Genomic DNA, 16,134 nt, shown 5'->3' with positions numbered 1-16,134 from the left:
TCATCTACCTTTGAAGTTTTGAAACTTCTCAACTTCTAATGATTTTAATTTATGTTTATTTTCTTTTAATTTACAGACACACACGTGTGTCTGTCAGGGCAATTCAAGTGCACAAAGAACCAGAAGTGTATCCCAATAAACCTGAGATGCAATGGCCAGGATGACTGTGGTGATGAAGAAGATGAAAGAGACTGTCGTAAGTTATGCTTAGAGAATTTTTCTCTGTGGCTGGTTTTAAACAGGGAACTTGAGTGAAACACTGTAAATGTCTTCTCTCTAAAACAATTTGAGAACATGCAAACAGTTAATTCACACAGGACTGTGTGCAATGCTTCACATTCAAAAGAGAAAAATAAGATTCTATTTATTAATTCCAAATTTAAAGTCATTGCAAGGAAGAGAGGGGTATAAACAATTTCAGGCATTTAATTGGGTTTTTGACTGAGGTTGAAACATGTATTTGACTCTTAACCACCTCACAAATGACTCATCTTCCTGAGGCTTTCATCTGCCATGCCTTGCAGTAATGCATTTCAATGGAAAAAGATGTTTTTCAGAATCTTTTGTTGGAAAAGCTGTAGATCCAAAGCTCCTTCTACATCCTTTTTCTTTCATTGATTTTTTTTTACCTTTTCTGTTCCACTTTCTCTGGAGATTTAATTAATTTATCTATGTAGCTGGATTTCCATTTGCTCAGCTTTTAGTGCAACTTTTCATACATTTATTTTTATTTTGCATGTTTTTCTTATATATAGGTGGAGAAAATATGTTCAGATTTATAATAGAAATTTGTTGATTAAGTTTGTGTCTTTGATAATTTTCTAACAAACATGATGGGGCTGCCTTGAAATGTAGCTCTGTCTTTTACTCATTTCACTGCTCACATCTGCTGCTGATCTGAGCTGGATCAGCTTTCTCAAGGTTTGCATGTGCTGCATTTCTGCAAAGAACAAATCCTTCTCCAAGGGGAGAAGGGTTGCTAAGGATAGAAAGGCTTTGTTGATGGCCATGTTTGTTGGCTGTCTTCCAAACTGCTCAGGAGAGATGTAAGTACAAGTTTTGCAGAAAACATTTTATGTTGGTTTTCACGTCGCGTTTCTTTAAAACTGATTAAGAGGATCAGGTAAACTCCTGTGAAAGATAAGGGAGATTACTTTCTTTTTTTTTTTTCCTTGGGAAGAACTGCACATGGTATATGGAAGGTTCCCAAAAAACCTTGAGGTGTAGCTGGCAGAAGTTAAATCAGAGCAGCAGAGTCTACAGCTCAGGGACTGTGAGTTCACATTGGCTTGGGCTCCTGGCCCAGGACATGTAACAGGTGAGATTCTCTCTCACTCTAATGTCACCAGTCTGGGATCCATAAAATCCCTTTTTTCTTTTTTTTTTTTTTTTTTGGTTTTTTGGCTCTGGCACTGTTCTGCTTTGCTTACCAGGTAAGGTTTTCAGAGTCACATTTCATACTGAAAACTTTCCTTTTGTAAAATGAAGGTCATTGTGCAGGTCTTCTTGTAAAACACTGTGAAATCCCCTTGTGATGTGTCCTAGCTGAGGATCAGAATTTTTTGTTGTAGTACAGTTAGGATCACACCCAAATCCATGGAAATGTGACACTGAAAGGAATAACAAGAAACCAAATTTTAGCAAAATTTTTCTTCTTGCCAAACCTTGGAAACAAGAATGATGAGAACAGGGAGCAAATTGCTTTTCAACAGGGGTAGGAAAGTTTTTTAAAAGCACTACAGAGTTCCTTAGGTAAAGGCAGGACAGAGATTCATGAGGGAAAATCTTGTCAAAGGTTTCCTGTTTTCCCCCTATGGTCAATTCAGTTTAAATTCTTTGGTGAACGTACACTCATCTCTAAAGAACATCTAGAATCACTTGTGTGCACTAAGGATCTGTTTTCATTTTAAATGGCTCTTCTAAGGTTAATGCAGTTTAACTTAGAGCATCCTTAAGAGTAGACTGAAAGCTCAGATGCATCTTTGCATCTTTTTCTTGCTGCAGGATTCATTCAAACATTGTTGTTCAAAACCGATAAAGTGAAATATTTGTCAAACTTTTCTCAATGTTTACCCAGTTTGACAGAGCACAGAATTTCACAGAAATCATTCATACTTTTGATTCCATTTTTGATCAAAACATCCAGAGCTGCCTTAGCCTTATAAACTGACTCAGAATTTATAACTGGCATTTTAGAAAGTTAAGGAAAAGAATTTGTCTGATTTTTGCCAAAGTGATTTGATTCTATCAATGGTAAGTCTATTAGAAAACTATCACAATTGACACTTTGTTTATTATATTTGTTTTACCTTAATATCTATATAAAATAATATATAAGAAAATGACTAAACTATAAACAGTATAAGACTGAATGTTTTTTTCTTACGGATAAATTATGCTAGAGATACCCAGTGTCTGAATCCTTAGTATTTTTTTTTTCTTTAAAACATATTTTTAATATTAGCAGAAATTTCTAATTTTGATCTGGAATTCTTTCGTTTAAAGCTGAAAACAGCTGTTCTCCAGACCACTTCCAGTGTAAAACAACCAAACACTGCATTTCCAAGCTGTGGGTGTGTGATGAAGACCCAGATTGTGCAGATGGGTCAGATGAAGCAAACTGTGGTGAGTATGCCCAGTAGTTCTGAATCAGTTGCTGTGGCTTAACATTTTTTTAGCAAAAAGAAATAATCATCCCACTTTTTATATCCTCTTTCAGTGCTTGATAATACCTATCTGGAACCTCTCTGGCTCATCCAGTTCTTACTGAATGGCAATCTTTGTATGAATAGTTCATAAAATTCCTATTGTACTACTTTATTGGCAGGAGCTGCAAATGAGGCTCTCATTTGGCATTTAGAATCTTAGAAGTGGCACAGAATGTAGTGGCTGTCATAGGATACGGTGACATTCCTTATTTTTCTGTCAGTGTTATCCAGTTTCTGTCAGTTCAGTCTGCATTTTATTGCTGCTGAAGTTCATAAATAGTGAAAATACAATCATTTGCAAGTCCTGGTAGTTAAGACTGATGATATAGAAAGGTTCAGAGCAGTTTCTAACTTGACATGGCCAACTTCTCTCTGGGAGATCCAGGGAGTTACAAGTCAGCTCTTATTGTTGCAATTAGAGAAAATAATAAATATAAATATCCAGCCTGGGAAATGGATCACAGACAATCAGAGGCAGATTAAGTGGGTCAGTGCTGCTGGAAAATCCCTGAAGATGGGTGTCAATGACAGACACACATTCACCATGTGTGGAAACACTTGTGAAACTTCCAAGACTGGTCTATAAAGGAAAATACACAAAAAATGTTCTGAGGTGGAAGAGAGCAAGACAAATATGGAACATTTAAAGCTCTCACCATTACTCATCCACACATCAGTGAATGGTTTGATGAAACACCTGTGTCTAGACAGGTTTATCTCTGGAACAACAGAGTAACAAAACTACAGGCTACGCTACAGTCAAGGACAAAGCACTGAGCTGCTTTTCCATGGATGTGTTTCAAATAATGGACACATGAGCATTTATAAAAATGCTGAAAGTGGCAAATATGCTGGGAAAATGAACTTTCTCAACACTGGAAATCCAAGACTATTGTTTGAATTGCCAGGATGGGAAAAATAATTACTCCTATCAACTAGTGAGAAGTTTACAGTCCAAGGAATCATTTGTCTTGAAGAAACAGCGAATGCAAAGGAGATGAAACTTCACTTCTGGGCTTTCATTGAGGCAGCCCTGCCCTGCTCACTTTCTGATTTATGTCACAGATACTTTCTGCTCCACCACTCCACATCACCTGGATCTCCAGCATGCTGTGGTTTTCCAATTGGGACAGCGTTCCAAACTCTGGATTCACAATTTGCCCAGACTATGTACACCCAAATGATGTGGCAAAAATGGTCATAAAATAATTCATCTAGTAATATCCTCAAGTCTTTTTTTTTTTTTTTTTATTGTTTTGAAGAGAAAAAGAAATAAAATTGATAGTAAGTGGGGAAAATGTGTTTTAAATAAGTACTTCACTCTGAGCCGTCATTTTACAATAGAATGAAAATTACTCTGACTAAAAAGTATAGACAAGCAATGTGTGCAATGCCAAGCTTAACAGGTTTTTTAAATCACCACATATAGAGCTGGAGGTGTTGGCTCATGTCTGAGACTCACCTTGGCTTCTGTCCTGTCTCTGGCAGTGACTGTCTAGGGAGGAATATGTGAGCACTTTTCTGGGATACCCTTTCCATCCTGTAACAACCTGAGAATCTGAGATACTGTCAGTCAAACATGTCTCTGTATACAATAACTCATCATAGATTTCACTCTCTTTTTGCCTTTGTGAAGTTTTCACAATATAATGCAGCAAGGTGTTCCACAGCTTCACCACCCACTTCCCTGAAAAAACACCCACATCTTTATTTTTAATCTCCTGGCTGCATACACTGCTCTTGATTTTTGTGTTGGAGGAGACAAAATAGTTTATCCATAGTCACAATTTCTATGCCAAATTCAGTTCAGTACACATGGAAAAGCTAAGCCTTGACAAGAACAGGGTGTATTTAAACATATTTTGAAGTTTTCCATATTTTTAGTATTTGAAATATGGTTAAATGACCTTACAACAGCAGTAGTTTCAACACAGTTTGGTCTTCTGCATTTTTTTTTTCCAAGTTAAAGATTGTTATTTTTATGGACAAAGTTTGATAGAATTAAATTAAATTAAAGCTGCAGGCTGAGTATAAAAACAATCTACATATGTTGATGTAACACTAATTTGTTGTTGTTTGGAGTTCATTTCTAAAATGCCTGCAATGCAAAACTTGTGTAAAATAATCTGTTTTCCCTTGAGTGCTGCACAGCCATATGTATTTTGCTTACTCAACTTCTGCTGCTGTGTGTTATTGGAGATATTACACTGAATACATTTGCTGGAAGCAGTGTAAGTGTGTTTATTCTTCTGTGCTTGCTTTCCAGTCAGACAGCTGAGGCAAAATCAGGAAATGTGTGTTTCTTTAGGAGTGTCTGGTGTTTCTCAGAGAACAGGAGGGAGAGTTAATTAGTGCTAACTGTCCAGGCAATTAAAGAAAGCCATTAGATTATGCTAATCCTTGCTCACAACTTTGATGCTTTACATCAAAATGGATCAGTTTGAGTTAGAATCTGAACAAAGCTGTGTGTGGTCTTGGAAAGCAATTTTATAATATTCTTTAAAGGTTATGTGTGTTTCAGATCTTTATTTTCCTGATGTGCCAACATTGGCATTACAGCTTTCTGCCTTCTAAATTTTTAAATATTAATTTTATTTTTAGCTGTGAGAGTAATAAATTCGGCTTTTTTCCTGATGATAAAGAATATTTTCTTTGAAGCACTTGAAGGATGCATTACATAAACTTAAACTTCCTTCAACAGGCTTAAAATTTCCTGTATCCAGCATGGATGACAGCCTGCCAAGCCCTAGGACAGCCAGCATATCCTGAATCAAATTCCTTTTGGTTTTGGATTTTAGCCCACTCAGACACATACATACACTAATGCACACACATGAAAATCTATGGATTTAAATCCCCAAAAGAAGAGCAATCCATACAAAAAGTGATTTCATTCAGGGATTGATATTTGAATCAAAATGCTTTTAAGGTGCATATGGGATTTTTTTACTTGTTTTGTTTTTGGTATTCCCAAGCCTTTATCCTGTTTTCCTCATGCTCATTTGGGAGTATTTCTAAAGTAAAATCGTAGATCACAAAGAAGTGAACCCCAACCCACCAGCAGCTCCCTCAGGCAATCACACAGATTCCTGAGGAAGGGCTGTGCCTGTTGCAGTAGGTCAGAGAATCTCTTAATAGCAATTTGAAGAGGGCAGTATGAAAATAGAGTTATCAGTGCTTGTTTCTTTGCCCTTGCACCATTTCTGTCTGAACTTTCACACTTTAAGGTGGTGTCATCTTAAGAAAAATGAGAAAGCAATTTAGTGTTGAAGGCAGAGATGACAAAATGTGTGTTGGCCCCCGTGTGCTCTTCATGGTTCCACAATTCCCAATAAATAAGGTCAAGCACTGTTTCCTTTGAGGTGAATGAATCCATCATTCTCAAAGATCAGGTAATTGTTACACAACTTTCCCAAATTTTTCCTCTTTGTTCTGCTATCCCAGTGTTTTCCTCAGTTCTCATTCATGTGAAGAAAGGAATGCAAGACAAGAAAACCTGGTTTGTAAGACATTGTGAGCTGCTAGACAAGATCATTCAACCCAGAGGAAAAATAAAGTTTTCAGATTTGTGAACAAGCAAGAGCCTTTCAAACATGCAAAATATTTTATTCCTTAATGTTTGGTAGGAATAGAGTATGAAGAGAAAGATTAACATTCAAATAGCAATCAGAGGTTAAGGTTGGATAAATTTTAAAAAATCTAGATTTTCTTCACATTTATAGAAAAGAAAATGCTACAAAATAGATTTAGCATGCTTGAGAACTAAATAATTCTTTATGAAGATTAAGAAAAGATATATTGCATGTTCAGGTAGCTGAAATGAATGGGTGTCATCTCTGGCTTCTGTGTATTACTGATTAGATCTTGGTATTTCTGCTGAATGTGGAAGGATAAATAGAATATTTATATGTTTCTGTGATGCTATCTGTCATTAGTGTTACAACTCATTTTGTGGGCAAATATTCTAGCGGGAGATTGCAGACTTTACTGGAAGTATTTTAATAAACACAGGATGGATTTCAGGTTTGAAACCTTATCCTTTGCAGAGCTACAGAATGAAAATACAAGAGTGTCATAAGTTTGGGAGGAATTTTTTTATGTTTTGTAATGTTAAGCATTTTTAATTGTTTGCCAGTGCAAGTATTTGAAATATCATGATTAAAGTATTGTAGACTGTAATATTGAAAAATGTAATGGAAAAAATACTTTGGGAGAAAACTTCTTGCAGTTGTGATATTGGCAGAGAATAAGGAACAAACACAAAAGGCAGAATTGCAGTGATCAGATTTTTGAGTGCACACAACCAAGCTGCAACAGCAATCCTGATACTCAAATGTAGTTTCATTACACAGCCACACCTAAAACAGCAGAGAAAATACAACAGTTTGGCCCATGGCATCAAATTAACACCTCTAATTTGTGTTTCAGCAGCAGAGGAATTGGTATGGGAGAAGCTGCTGTTTCTGTCAGTCATTAGCAGCCCTTGGGTTGCATAAGAGCAGAGTGAAGCTGCTCTGACATGTTATGACTTTGCCTAACAGAAATTTAAAAATTTCCTAGTGCAATATCACAGTGACATGTAATTTTAAATATGTCATTGAGGCTTTTACAAAGCAAGCATTCCATTTTTTTTTCCTCCCAACAAAAATGTCACTGATAACTTTTTAATTTACTTCATTTCATCTCAGTCCTTAGAAGCTGAACAAACTATTGAAGAATTGCTCACAGAAAAAAACAAGACAGCTCCTTGCTGCTGGAGGAGTTCAGTGTGTTCATCTGTCTCTAAGAGGCTTTGCTTCCAGTGCTCCTCTGTAAATAGGAAAAATAGAAGAATATAAAAAAATGCAACATGAAGGGAATTTCCCTCAGTTTAGCACTAAAGGCTTTGTAATGTTTTAACTCATATGAGTAATATCCAGTCCAGTCCATCAGTAGGTAAAAATTTAAATCAAAGTGTAAAATTTTCTGTCCTATATTATTATATTTGAAAATAACTTTGGAGAAATACATATTATGTACATTTTTCAATTCTATATTCTAGTGGTTTACTGTGAACTGATCTTTTTTAGAGCAATCTTAGAGATAAATTCAAGAAAAATTTAATTCAGCCCTTGAGATTCAGTGCACTAATATTCTCTCTTGTGACCTCTTCTGAAATTTATATTTTTTTAACTTTATAGGGCAGTTTATCCATTGCCTATCTTAATTCTGTCAAATTTAAGATTAAGATATGAATGTATAAATAGAAACTTAAAGAATGCTATGAGATATAAATTATTCCTGAAAGTAACACTTCAAATATTATGGCTGCTCAACTTTAAATGCATCCAGTAACTTTATCATGTGCTTAGTAGGAGTTTTTCCCATTTTGAAACTTTGTTTTCAATGCTGTAAATATTATTCATCTTAATTACAGATAAAAAAACTTGTGGACCTCATGAGTTCCAGTGCAAAAACAACAACTGCATTCCAGATCACTGGAGATGTGACAGCCAGAATGATTGTGGAGATAATTCTGATGAAGAAAACTGTAGTAAGTAACTTTTACCTTAGTCCGTGTTAGAACAGAGTCAGGTTAGTAATGTGCAAGAGGAAACTTCTGAATTTTGATAAAACACATGTGTATATTTTCATTCCACACCCTCTGATCTGCTGAAGATCAGTTGACCACAACTGAAAATCTCTTGCTGTAATTTTCCAATTCTGTTCACACTTATAAAGATCTGTATCAGCTGTGAAAAAATGCCTGACCTCCAACTGCTCAGTAATCTGGTGAATTAAAAATAAATATTGCAATTAGTTTACCTTTATCACTCAGTTACATATCAGATTTCTTATCTCTGAAAAGGAATCATGAACAATGTTTAGAGGTAACATGACAGGTATTTGTTAACAAGGAATTGTGATCAAATATTACGTGCTCATTATTTTCATTCTATTCCTGAGATGATTTGCCTTGCTTCACATTGAGAAGACAATTTCTATAGCATTTAATTGCACTGAGAGATAGATATAGTTATTCAAAGTAGTTCAGTTACCCAATTCTCTCCTACCCATGAGGAACCTGAAGGCTTAATAAATCTCTGTATTACCACTTTCAGGGAGTTAATTTCCATCTGGTTCTTGGGAAGAAATTAAAAATCTATGTTTTTTATCAAATAATTATAGTCTTTATTAAATATTTCAAGAAGGACATTCCCTAAATAGTTCTGAAGTGCCTCCTCTTGACAATTGCTGTGTTTGTTTTTTTTTTCCTTTTCAATCAGAAATGCATGAAGTTAATATCTTTTTCTTGCACATAATCTTTTATACACATTTCTGATTGTATATCATGAGTGTATGTTCAGTGTCTTCAAGGTGATGCTCTAGAAAGCTCAGTAAATTAGAAATTCAAATGCTGAGTCAATGCTGCTGCCCCTTTCTCCAGTTCAAGATGTGGTGCCTGCAGGTACTGAGAGTCTCATTCAGCTTGGGAGGTTAAAGTAGATTTGTCTGCCTGGTGATTACAACCTGCATTTGAAAATGTTGGGAGTTTTATTATTTTATTATTACTGCAAGCAGTAGTGCTGTGGTTTTCATATGCAAGTGTTGCATAAAAAAAGGAAAATGTTGTGTGGTTCAGTGATCACTCTGAGCCTTTTGTGGTTATACCCCAGGGAGTTGGCACACAAAAGCTTTTCTTAGTTTTATGGGAGATTTTACTTCGGAATTGATTATTAGTGTCAATTTTCTCTATTACAAGTAGCAAGAAATTGTTTTATGTGTTTTTTTCTCAATGAAATCAAATAGAGAGTCATAGTTTGGCAGTGGTGGTGTTAATCTACAGGACTGGGCAGTCTAATGAAAATCTGAAACAAAACAAATCAAAACAAAAACTTCCACAAAATATTATTGCTGTTTGCAAAATAAGTGTTGAGTAACATATTTGGAATTAGCCATGTGTATGACACAGCAGTAATAATTCTCTTCCTTGAAGTTCAGCTCATCATACTACAAAGTGATATTCAAATGTTCAAATAATGGGAGAGAAATAATCTGGAGTTAAAAAAAAAAAATATTAACTTAGCCAACTTTGTGTCCATATCAATAGCTAAGTTATACATTCAGTCCTTGGTTGTTCTCTGGACTTGAAGATGAAGAAATCTGTAATTAATTGTAATGGATGAAATTAGTGAGTTGAGAGTGCCCAGATATAGAAGGAGATTTAAACTAATGGGTGTTAGGTCTTTTTTTAATTTGCTTTTGCTTGTCAAATGCATACTTAAATTCTAGCTATGAATTCTACTGCTTAAATTAAACACAGTAGGCTGGCAGTTTTAAAATCCAAAATCTTGGAAACACTGGGACAGTACATAATACTGTTCTGCTGTTTGAAATAGTTATATGAAATTTTTATAGACCATCAAGCCACTTACAGAATAAAGTGTAATGAAACAAATATATATGAAATTAGAACTTCAAAAGCATTTGACAAAATATGTTACATTGCATAGTGAGATAAATTGTTCATGGCATCCATGAATATAATATACAAAGGGCTGTCAGGGAACTATATCAGAAAATGAGCTGTTTCTCAAGAATGCAGAATGAATTCACTGAATTATAGAAATTCAGCTCAAGCATTTACACTTTTCTGTATAGTTTCTTCACATGCAAAAATTCATTCTTCTGGTCATATCACAAGTGAAACAGTGCATGTTAAAAACCCTGTATGGGTGTGGAAAATTATTAGTGCTGTCATGCAAATCATTGTGCCCATTAAGACTTCATTGTTTAGCTGTACTTGTCTTAGAGTCTGTTGTTTTTTAACTATACTTGGACACTGAAATAAGAATATTAGCATGGATATTGGTACATAATAAGAAATGTAGGATGCATTGTTAACTCTTCTGAGGTAATATCTGTCTGGAGGGAGAATTTGCTTTCAGTTTATTTGGATTAAAAAAGAAAATACTGCAGAAATAGTGTTTTCTCTTTCAGAAAACTCCAAAAATGGAAAATTCTTATTCTATCTAACATATCTTACTCCTGCTAAAAAGAAAATATATATTTTTTTTAATTTAATGTGATTAAAAAAACTTATAAGGTACCATAAACATTGACACAAAGAAAACCTAATAATGTAACAAGACATTGATACAATTAGTGCAAAAATATTTTGTGTTGCTACAAGTTCTTCCTGATGCTCTTTTGTTGCTTCTACCAGTTGCCAAGAAAACGAATTAGTTAATTTTGTCCTGGGATAAGTTTGTATCCCAAATGCTTTTCCTGGGAAGGAGTTTCAGAGGCTAAAGAACGCTTTCCTTCATGGGTTATACAGAAGTCTATAAATTCCTTTAATACTGTTTTTTATTAACACTTATTCCTTTCTAACAATCTGGGCACTGATGGAAAAGTACTTTCCTGTGTTTATATGTAAATCACAGAGCTGGATCCCAGCAGCAGAAAAAATATTTCTGCAAACAGAGAATTGAGTACTTAGCTCTTCGTGTACATTTTTCCAGCATCAAATCTCTGCTTATAAATAATTTATTAGCTGTACAGCAAAAGTACTTGCTTGTATTTTTTCCAATCAATATAGAAAAAAATTTTTTGTTTTTGTTCTTGTTTTTTGTTTGTTTGGGTTTTTTTTTTTTTTTTTTTTTTTTTTGTGAATAATTTTTCCCACCAAGTATTTCCTTCATGTACTTTCTCATATCATAAAATTCTCCTTCTTGGCCTGTTGAAAGCTAAAAGAACTAAACATCAGGGATTTGCTAAAGCTTACACTTTAAAAAAGAAAAATGAGGTAGTGTGCATATGATCTGAGTCCACATAAATGCCAACCTTTGACTGCTGAAATGTAACAGTTTCTGTTTCTGGAGAACTGATGCAGTTTCTGTAGATATGCTTTTAAAATTACTTTCCTGCAGCTTCAAAATTAAAATTTATGCCTACTTGAAAAATGAAATTTCTCTTAAAAAATTTTAGAGTAATTTTGAATCTTTTTATGAAGTAAAGAGTGGAAAAAAGGCCATAGAAAAGTTGATCACAACTATTTCTTTCCTGAAACTGTTTTTTTTATTTTTATAAACCTTGGGGGGGGGGGGGGAGGAACCCAAAGAAATAAAAAGAAACAAAAATATGTTAAATCCATGGAACTCACGTCTGGTGTATTTTCATGCTGGTATTTACCAAATTTTTCTCAGTTTGAGGCCTCTAATTCTGTGTTTGCTTTTCTTTGTTACTGTGGTACATTTTAGAAGAGCATTCATGCTTGCACCTTCCATAATTCACTAAAGGACCCTTCAGCATTACTCAATTTATTGCTGTCCATTGTTGCTGTCTCCTCTTTCTCCTCTTTTTTTTTTTTTTTCCACCCTTTTTCCCTTGCTTCAGTCATTGTCATTTGCTTTTCCCATCTCTCTGCTGAAAAGGTTTTGCTAATTAATCCTTATTCTTGATTTTTCATCATTTACATAATGCATTGTTTACTGTGGTGGAAATAATCCCACAAATAATCCTTGTTTGCCTTTTAAGTCCTTTTATTCCCCAAGCCCTCTGACTGGCAGATCTAAATTTCATATAGAGATTTGCTTAACTCCTCCCAAATCCCCAATACCTCTCTATCTTTGTTTAGTCTAATGCTCCAGCATCCAGAAAATGCTTTTTGCAGTGGTCCTCATTTTCAGAATGAAAGCACATGATGTTCTGTGGGATTTTTCCACAAAAGTCCTCCTTCCAATATTTCTGTGTCAGCAGTGGTGAAAGCTTTTATTTTATTTGAAACACCAAACTTTGGTGTTCCATTTGCCATTCTCCTGAATGCTGAGCACAGGGGATTCTGAGTCTTGACACACACACCCTGACAGATGTGTGATAAAAGATGTGCTACTGTGTGATGGAAAGTCAGAAATCTGCTAAATTCTAATTACATTGGATATTGGCCTCTGGTACATGTATCACAAATCCTGTAATGACATACATGTGTTGAAATTCATAAAATGCATATACCCAACATCATGTTATTTTGCAAAGAAATTTGATAGAACTGAAATGCATGAAAGTATTTTCATTACTATCATACTATATGTAAATGAAATTTAGTTAAAAGATGTTGTGAAATAAAATCCCACAGAAAACCAATCCTTATCATTTGCAAGCTAATTGTTTTGAGTTTTTTGTATTTAATCATTGATTGATAAGGGGGGTTATGTGTAAATATTTAAAGGAAATGCTAATAAACCTAGAATTATTCCTTTTCTTTCTTCAGAGCCTCAAACATGCACTTTGAAAGACTTTCCTTGTGCAAATGGAGACTGTGTTTCAGCAAGATTCTGGTGTGATGGAGACTATGACTGTGCAGATGGCTCAGATGAGGTAGGCATCTTCCAGAAAATGTATTTCTTTAGAGAATGAATAGTTTTATATTTTTGGAGAATGGATTCCTGCATAGAAATTTTCTCAAAGGCAGCAGTGGGAACTCTACACATGGATCCATGTATGCAAATATAATTACTAAATTCAAACCAAACCTCTTGATGCAATTATTTTTAAAAGACAATATGCAAATAAATGAAGTAAAGTTTAATTGTATTGTACATCCTCTTGTCCAGGCAATGATTTGAACTTCTTCCCATCCTGGGAATACTTTGTGTCCTGATTGGGAAACCATTCTTTTTACACACAGCACTGGTTTGGTTTGGTTTGGTTTGGTTTGGTTTGGTTTGGTTTGGTTTGGTTTGGTTTGGTTCTATTTGGTTTGGTTTGAGAGATTTTTTTGAAAGAACAATCAGAAGCTCAATGGATCCTACTTTGTTGGCTTTCTGTTCTTTTTTATTTTTATCTTTTTTTTCCCTTCTCCTTTCCTGTCAATACTAGACATCAGGTGTTTCCCAGCCATTTACAGGGTGTGAGCCATCATTTTGAATTATAACCACAAATATATTTAATTTCACAAGACTTTAATTACTACATATTCCATAATAGGTGGATTTATGGGCTGTAACTTCTGTCACCAGCTGCATATTTACCAAAGTTTATATTAAACTCTTGATCTTGTTTATTGGTTGTTTCTTTTGTACCAGAGGTATTGTGAAACAGGATGTTCTAGGGATCAGTTCCAGTGCTCCAATGGCCAGTGCATCTCAGCCAAATGGAAATGTGATGGTCATGAGGACTGCAAACTCGGGGATGATGAGAAAAATTGTGAACTAGGTATTGTTTTAAATAATGCTGACCTATAAAATGAAGCCAGAAATAAATTCAGAGTGAAGGAAGAATATAACTCATCAAATCAAAATTTCTTCATCACTAGTAGTAGTGAGAAAGTGCAAAAAAATCTGAAGTATTTAACCTTTTGAGTTTGCATCATTGCATCTTCCTACTGTGTTTTGAAAACCTTACTTATGTACAATTCTGCAGAGTGAAGCTTGTTGTGACATAGGTATTTAGTTTAATTATTTTGCATTGTAATTTGATAATAAATACTCAACATATAAAATTCTGCTCTGAAAAATGTCAGTAAATCTTGGCATGTCCTGAAATGTTTTGTTTTGTGGTCTTCATGCAAAATTTAATAGTCTTTATGCAAAGATTTTGTTTACAGAATTATTATTGTTCTTTTTATTGTATTTTATTTTTGCTTTCTTGGAAAATACTAGTTGTTTATTTTTCCAGGAATTTTCCTAAATTTATTTGTAAATTAGATGTAACTGAAAAAAGCCTAGGATAAAACTTTCCTGATTTACAATGCAACAAAAATATCCACCTTTATATCAAAATATCCTGCTTAATATTTATGGATTTTCATTGTAATAATGTATACTTTCCAAAAAGATGGTTTCCTAAAAATGTAGCTACTTCAATTTTAAACTAGCTAAACATGTAACTAAACTCTAAGCCCATTTTAAGGAATGCAGTTTTGAAAATATACTCATTCTCTGAATATATGCATGTGTGTATTTGCCTTTGTTACCAAGCATAAGGAGGAAACAAAATTAAACTTCTAAGTGTAAAAACACAAATACTTTTCACTGTCATTATACCATTTGTTTAGAATGCCACAATTCAGATTTGTCAAATATTTTATTGTCGCTTACAAAAGTGCTTAGACACCAGTTTGCTCACTATATTAACCAGAAGAAAACTTTAAATGAAAAATCGATTTACTCATAAATTGTCTTTTTGTTAATGCTAAAATATGTGTTTGTAACCAGCATCTCCAACCTGCTCTTCAAGTGAGTACGTGTGTGCCAGTGGCGGCTGCATTTCGGCGTCTCTGAAATGCAACGGGGAGTTGGACTGTGCTGATGGATCTGATGAGGTACCTGACACATTTCTGGTGATTTGTTTGGTTTTTTCCTTCCTGATGTGATCTTTTGAAAATTTTTCAGGTCTCTAAATAGTTGGAAGGGCACCCTTTGAGTACTGTCATAGCTTGACTGTGTGTTTCTGTGCTCTGTTTTTGGAGTGCAGAAATTTGTTTTCTCGCGGTCAAACCCCAAGCATGGTTCTGGGGAGGTTTCCCTCGGGGTCTGCTCCCTCCTGTCAGTGTGGACAAGCTGTTGTTGCTCTCATTCATTAGCCCATAGCTCATGTGTGTGTTCCCACAGATGGACTGTGTAACAGACTGCAAGGAGGATCAGTTTCGGTGCAAGAACAAGGCGTACTGCGTCCCTGTGCGATGGCTGTGTGATGGGATCCATGACTGTGTGGATGGCAGTGATGAAGAGAACTGTGACCAAGGCAAGGCACACTTCTCTAAAAAACTTTATTGGGCTTTTTATGAGCACACACATTGCAAGTTAGTAGTACCCTGGTCATTAAGAGGTGAGAAAGGAAAGTTGTGTGACCTCTTCTGACAAAGACAGTGCAGCAGCTTAACAAGTGATCTGCAGGAATAAGCAAAACTTTGGTTGTTTATGACTTGCTCTCCTTTCTGTTTCCCTCCCCAGTGATGCAGAGGTCATGTAGTTACTGGAAGCATATTCTTTTTCATCAAGGAAATCAGCAGTAAATCTGGTTAATTTAAACTTTTATAGGCCACAATAAATTACAAAGCCATGCACAATAAATTACACAGCTGTGCAACATAATGAACAGTTGCTAAATAAGTCATCTTAAGAGCCCAGGTTTTTGTTTATTTCAGAGAATCATAGAGCACTTTGGATTGGAAGAGACCTTAAAATTCATCCAGTTCCAACTCCCTGCCATGGGCAAGGACTCCTTCCACTATCCCAGGTTACTCCAAGCTCCATCCAGCCTGGCCTTGGACACTGCCAGGGATGGGGCATCCCCAGATTCTCTGTGCAGCCTGTGCTAGTGCTTCACCTTCTGTTTTGTGTTTGTCCAGGAGCAACCTGTTCACCCACAGAGTCCTTCTGGCACGTTTTGACTTGCTCTGTGTTGGGATAGATCACTCCTGGGCTTGGATGAGGTGATGCTT

The 16,134-nt window shown here is 35.2% G+C and overlaps 1 protein-coding gene across 1 annotated transcript in view; it reads left to right on the top strand.

The window, feature by feature from the left end:
- LRP1B (LDL receptor related protein 1B) overlaps positions 1-16,134 on the top strand; it is a 608,586-nt gene that overhangs the window by 534,196 nt on the left and 58,256 nt on the right. Inside the window, exons 65-71 of the mRNA XM_079310839.1 lie at positions 77-196; positions 2,506-2,625; positions 8,125-8,241; positions 12,961-13,067; positions 13,775-13,904; positions 14,906-15,012; positions 15,302-15,434. Coding sequence (XP_079166965.1) covers positions 77-196; positions 2,506-2,625; positions 8,125-8,241; positions 12,961-13,067; positions 13,775-13,904; positions 14,906-15,012; positions 15,302-15,434 — 834 coding nt within the window. The remainder of the gene's footprint in view (positions 1-76; positions 197-2,505; positions 2,626-8,124; positions 8,242-12,960; positions 13,068-13,774; positions 13,905-14,905; positions 15,013-15,301; positions 15,435-16,134) is intronic.

The sequence above is a fragment of the Erithacus rubecula genome (genome assembly GCF_903797595.1).
Source record: "Erithacus rubecula genome assembly, chromosome: 8".
NCBI lineage: Eukaryota > Metazoa > Chordata > Aves > Passeriformes > Muscicapidae > Erithacus > Erithacus rubecula.
This window is presented reverse-complemented; position numbering and strand designations above follow the sequence as displayed.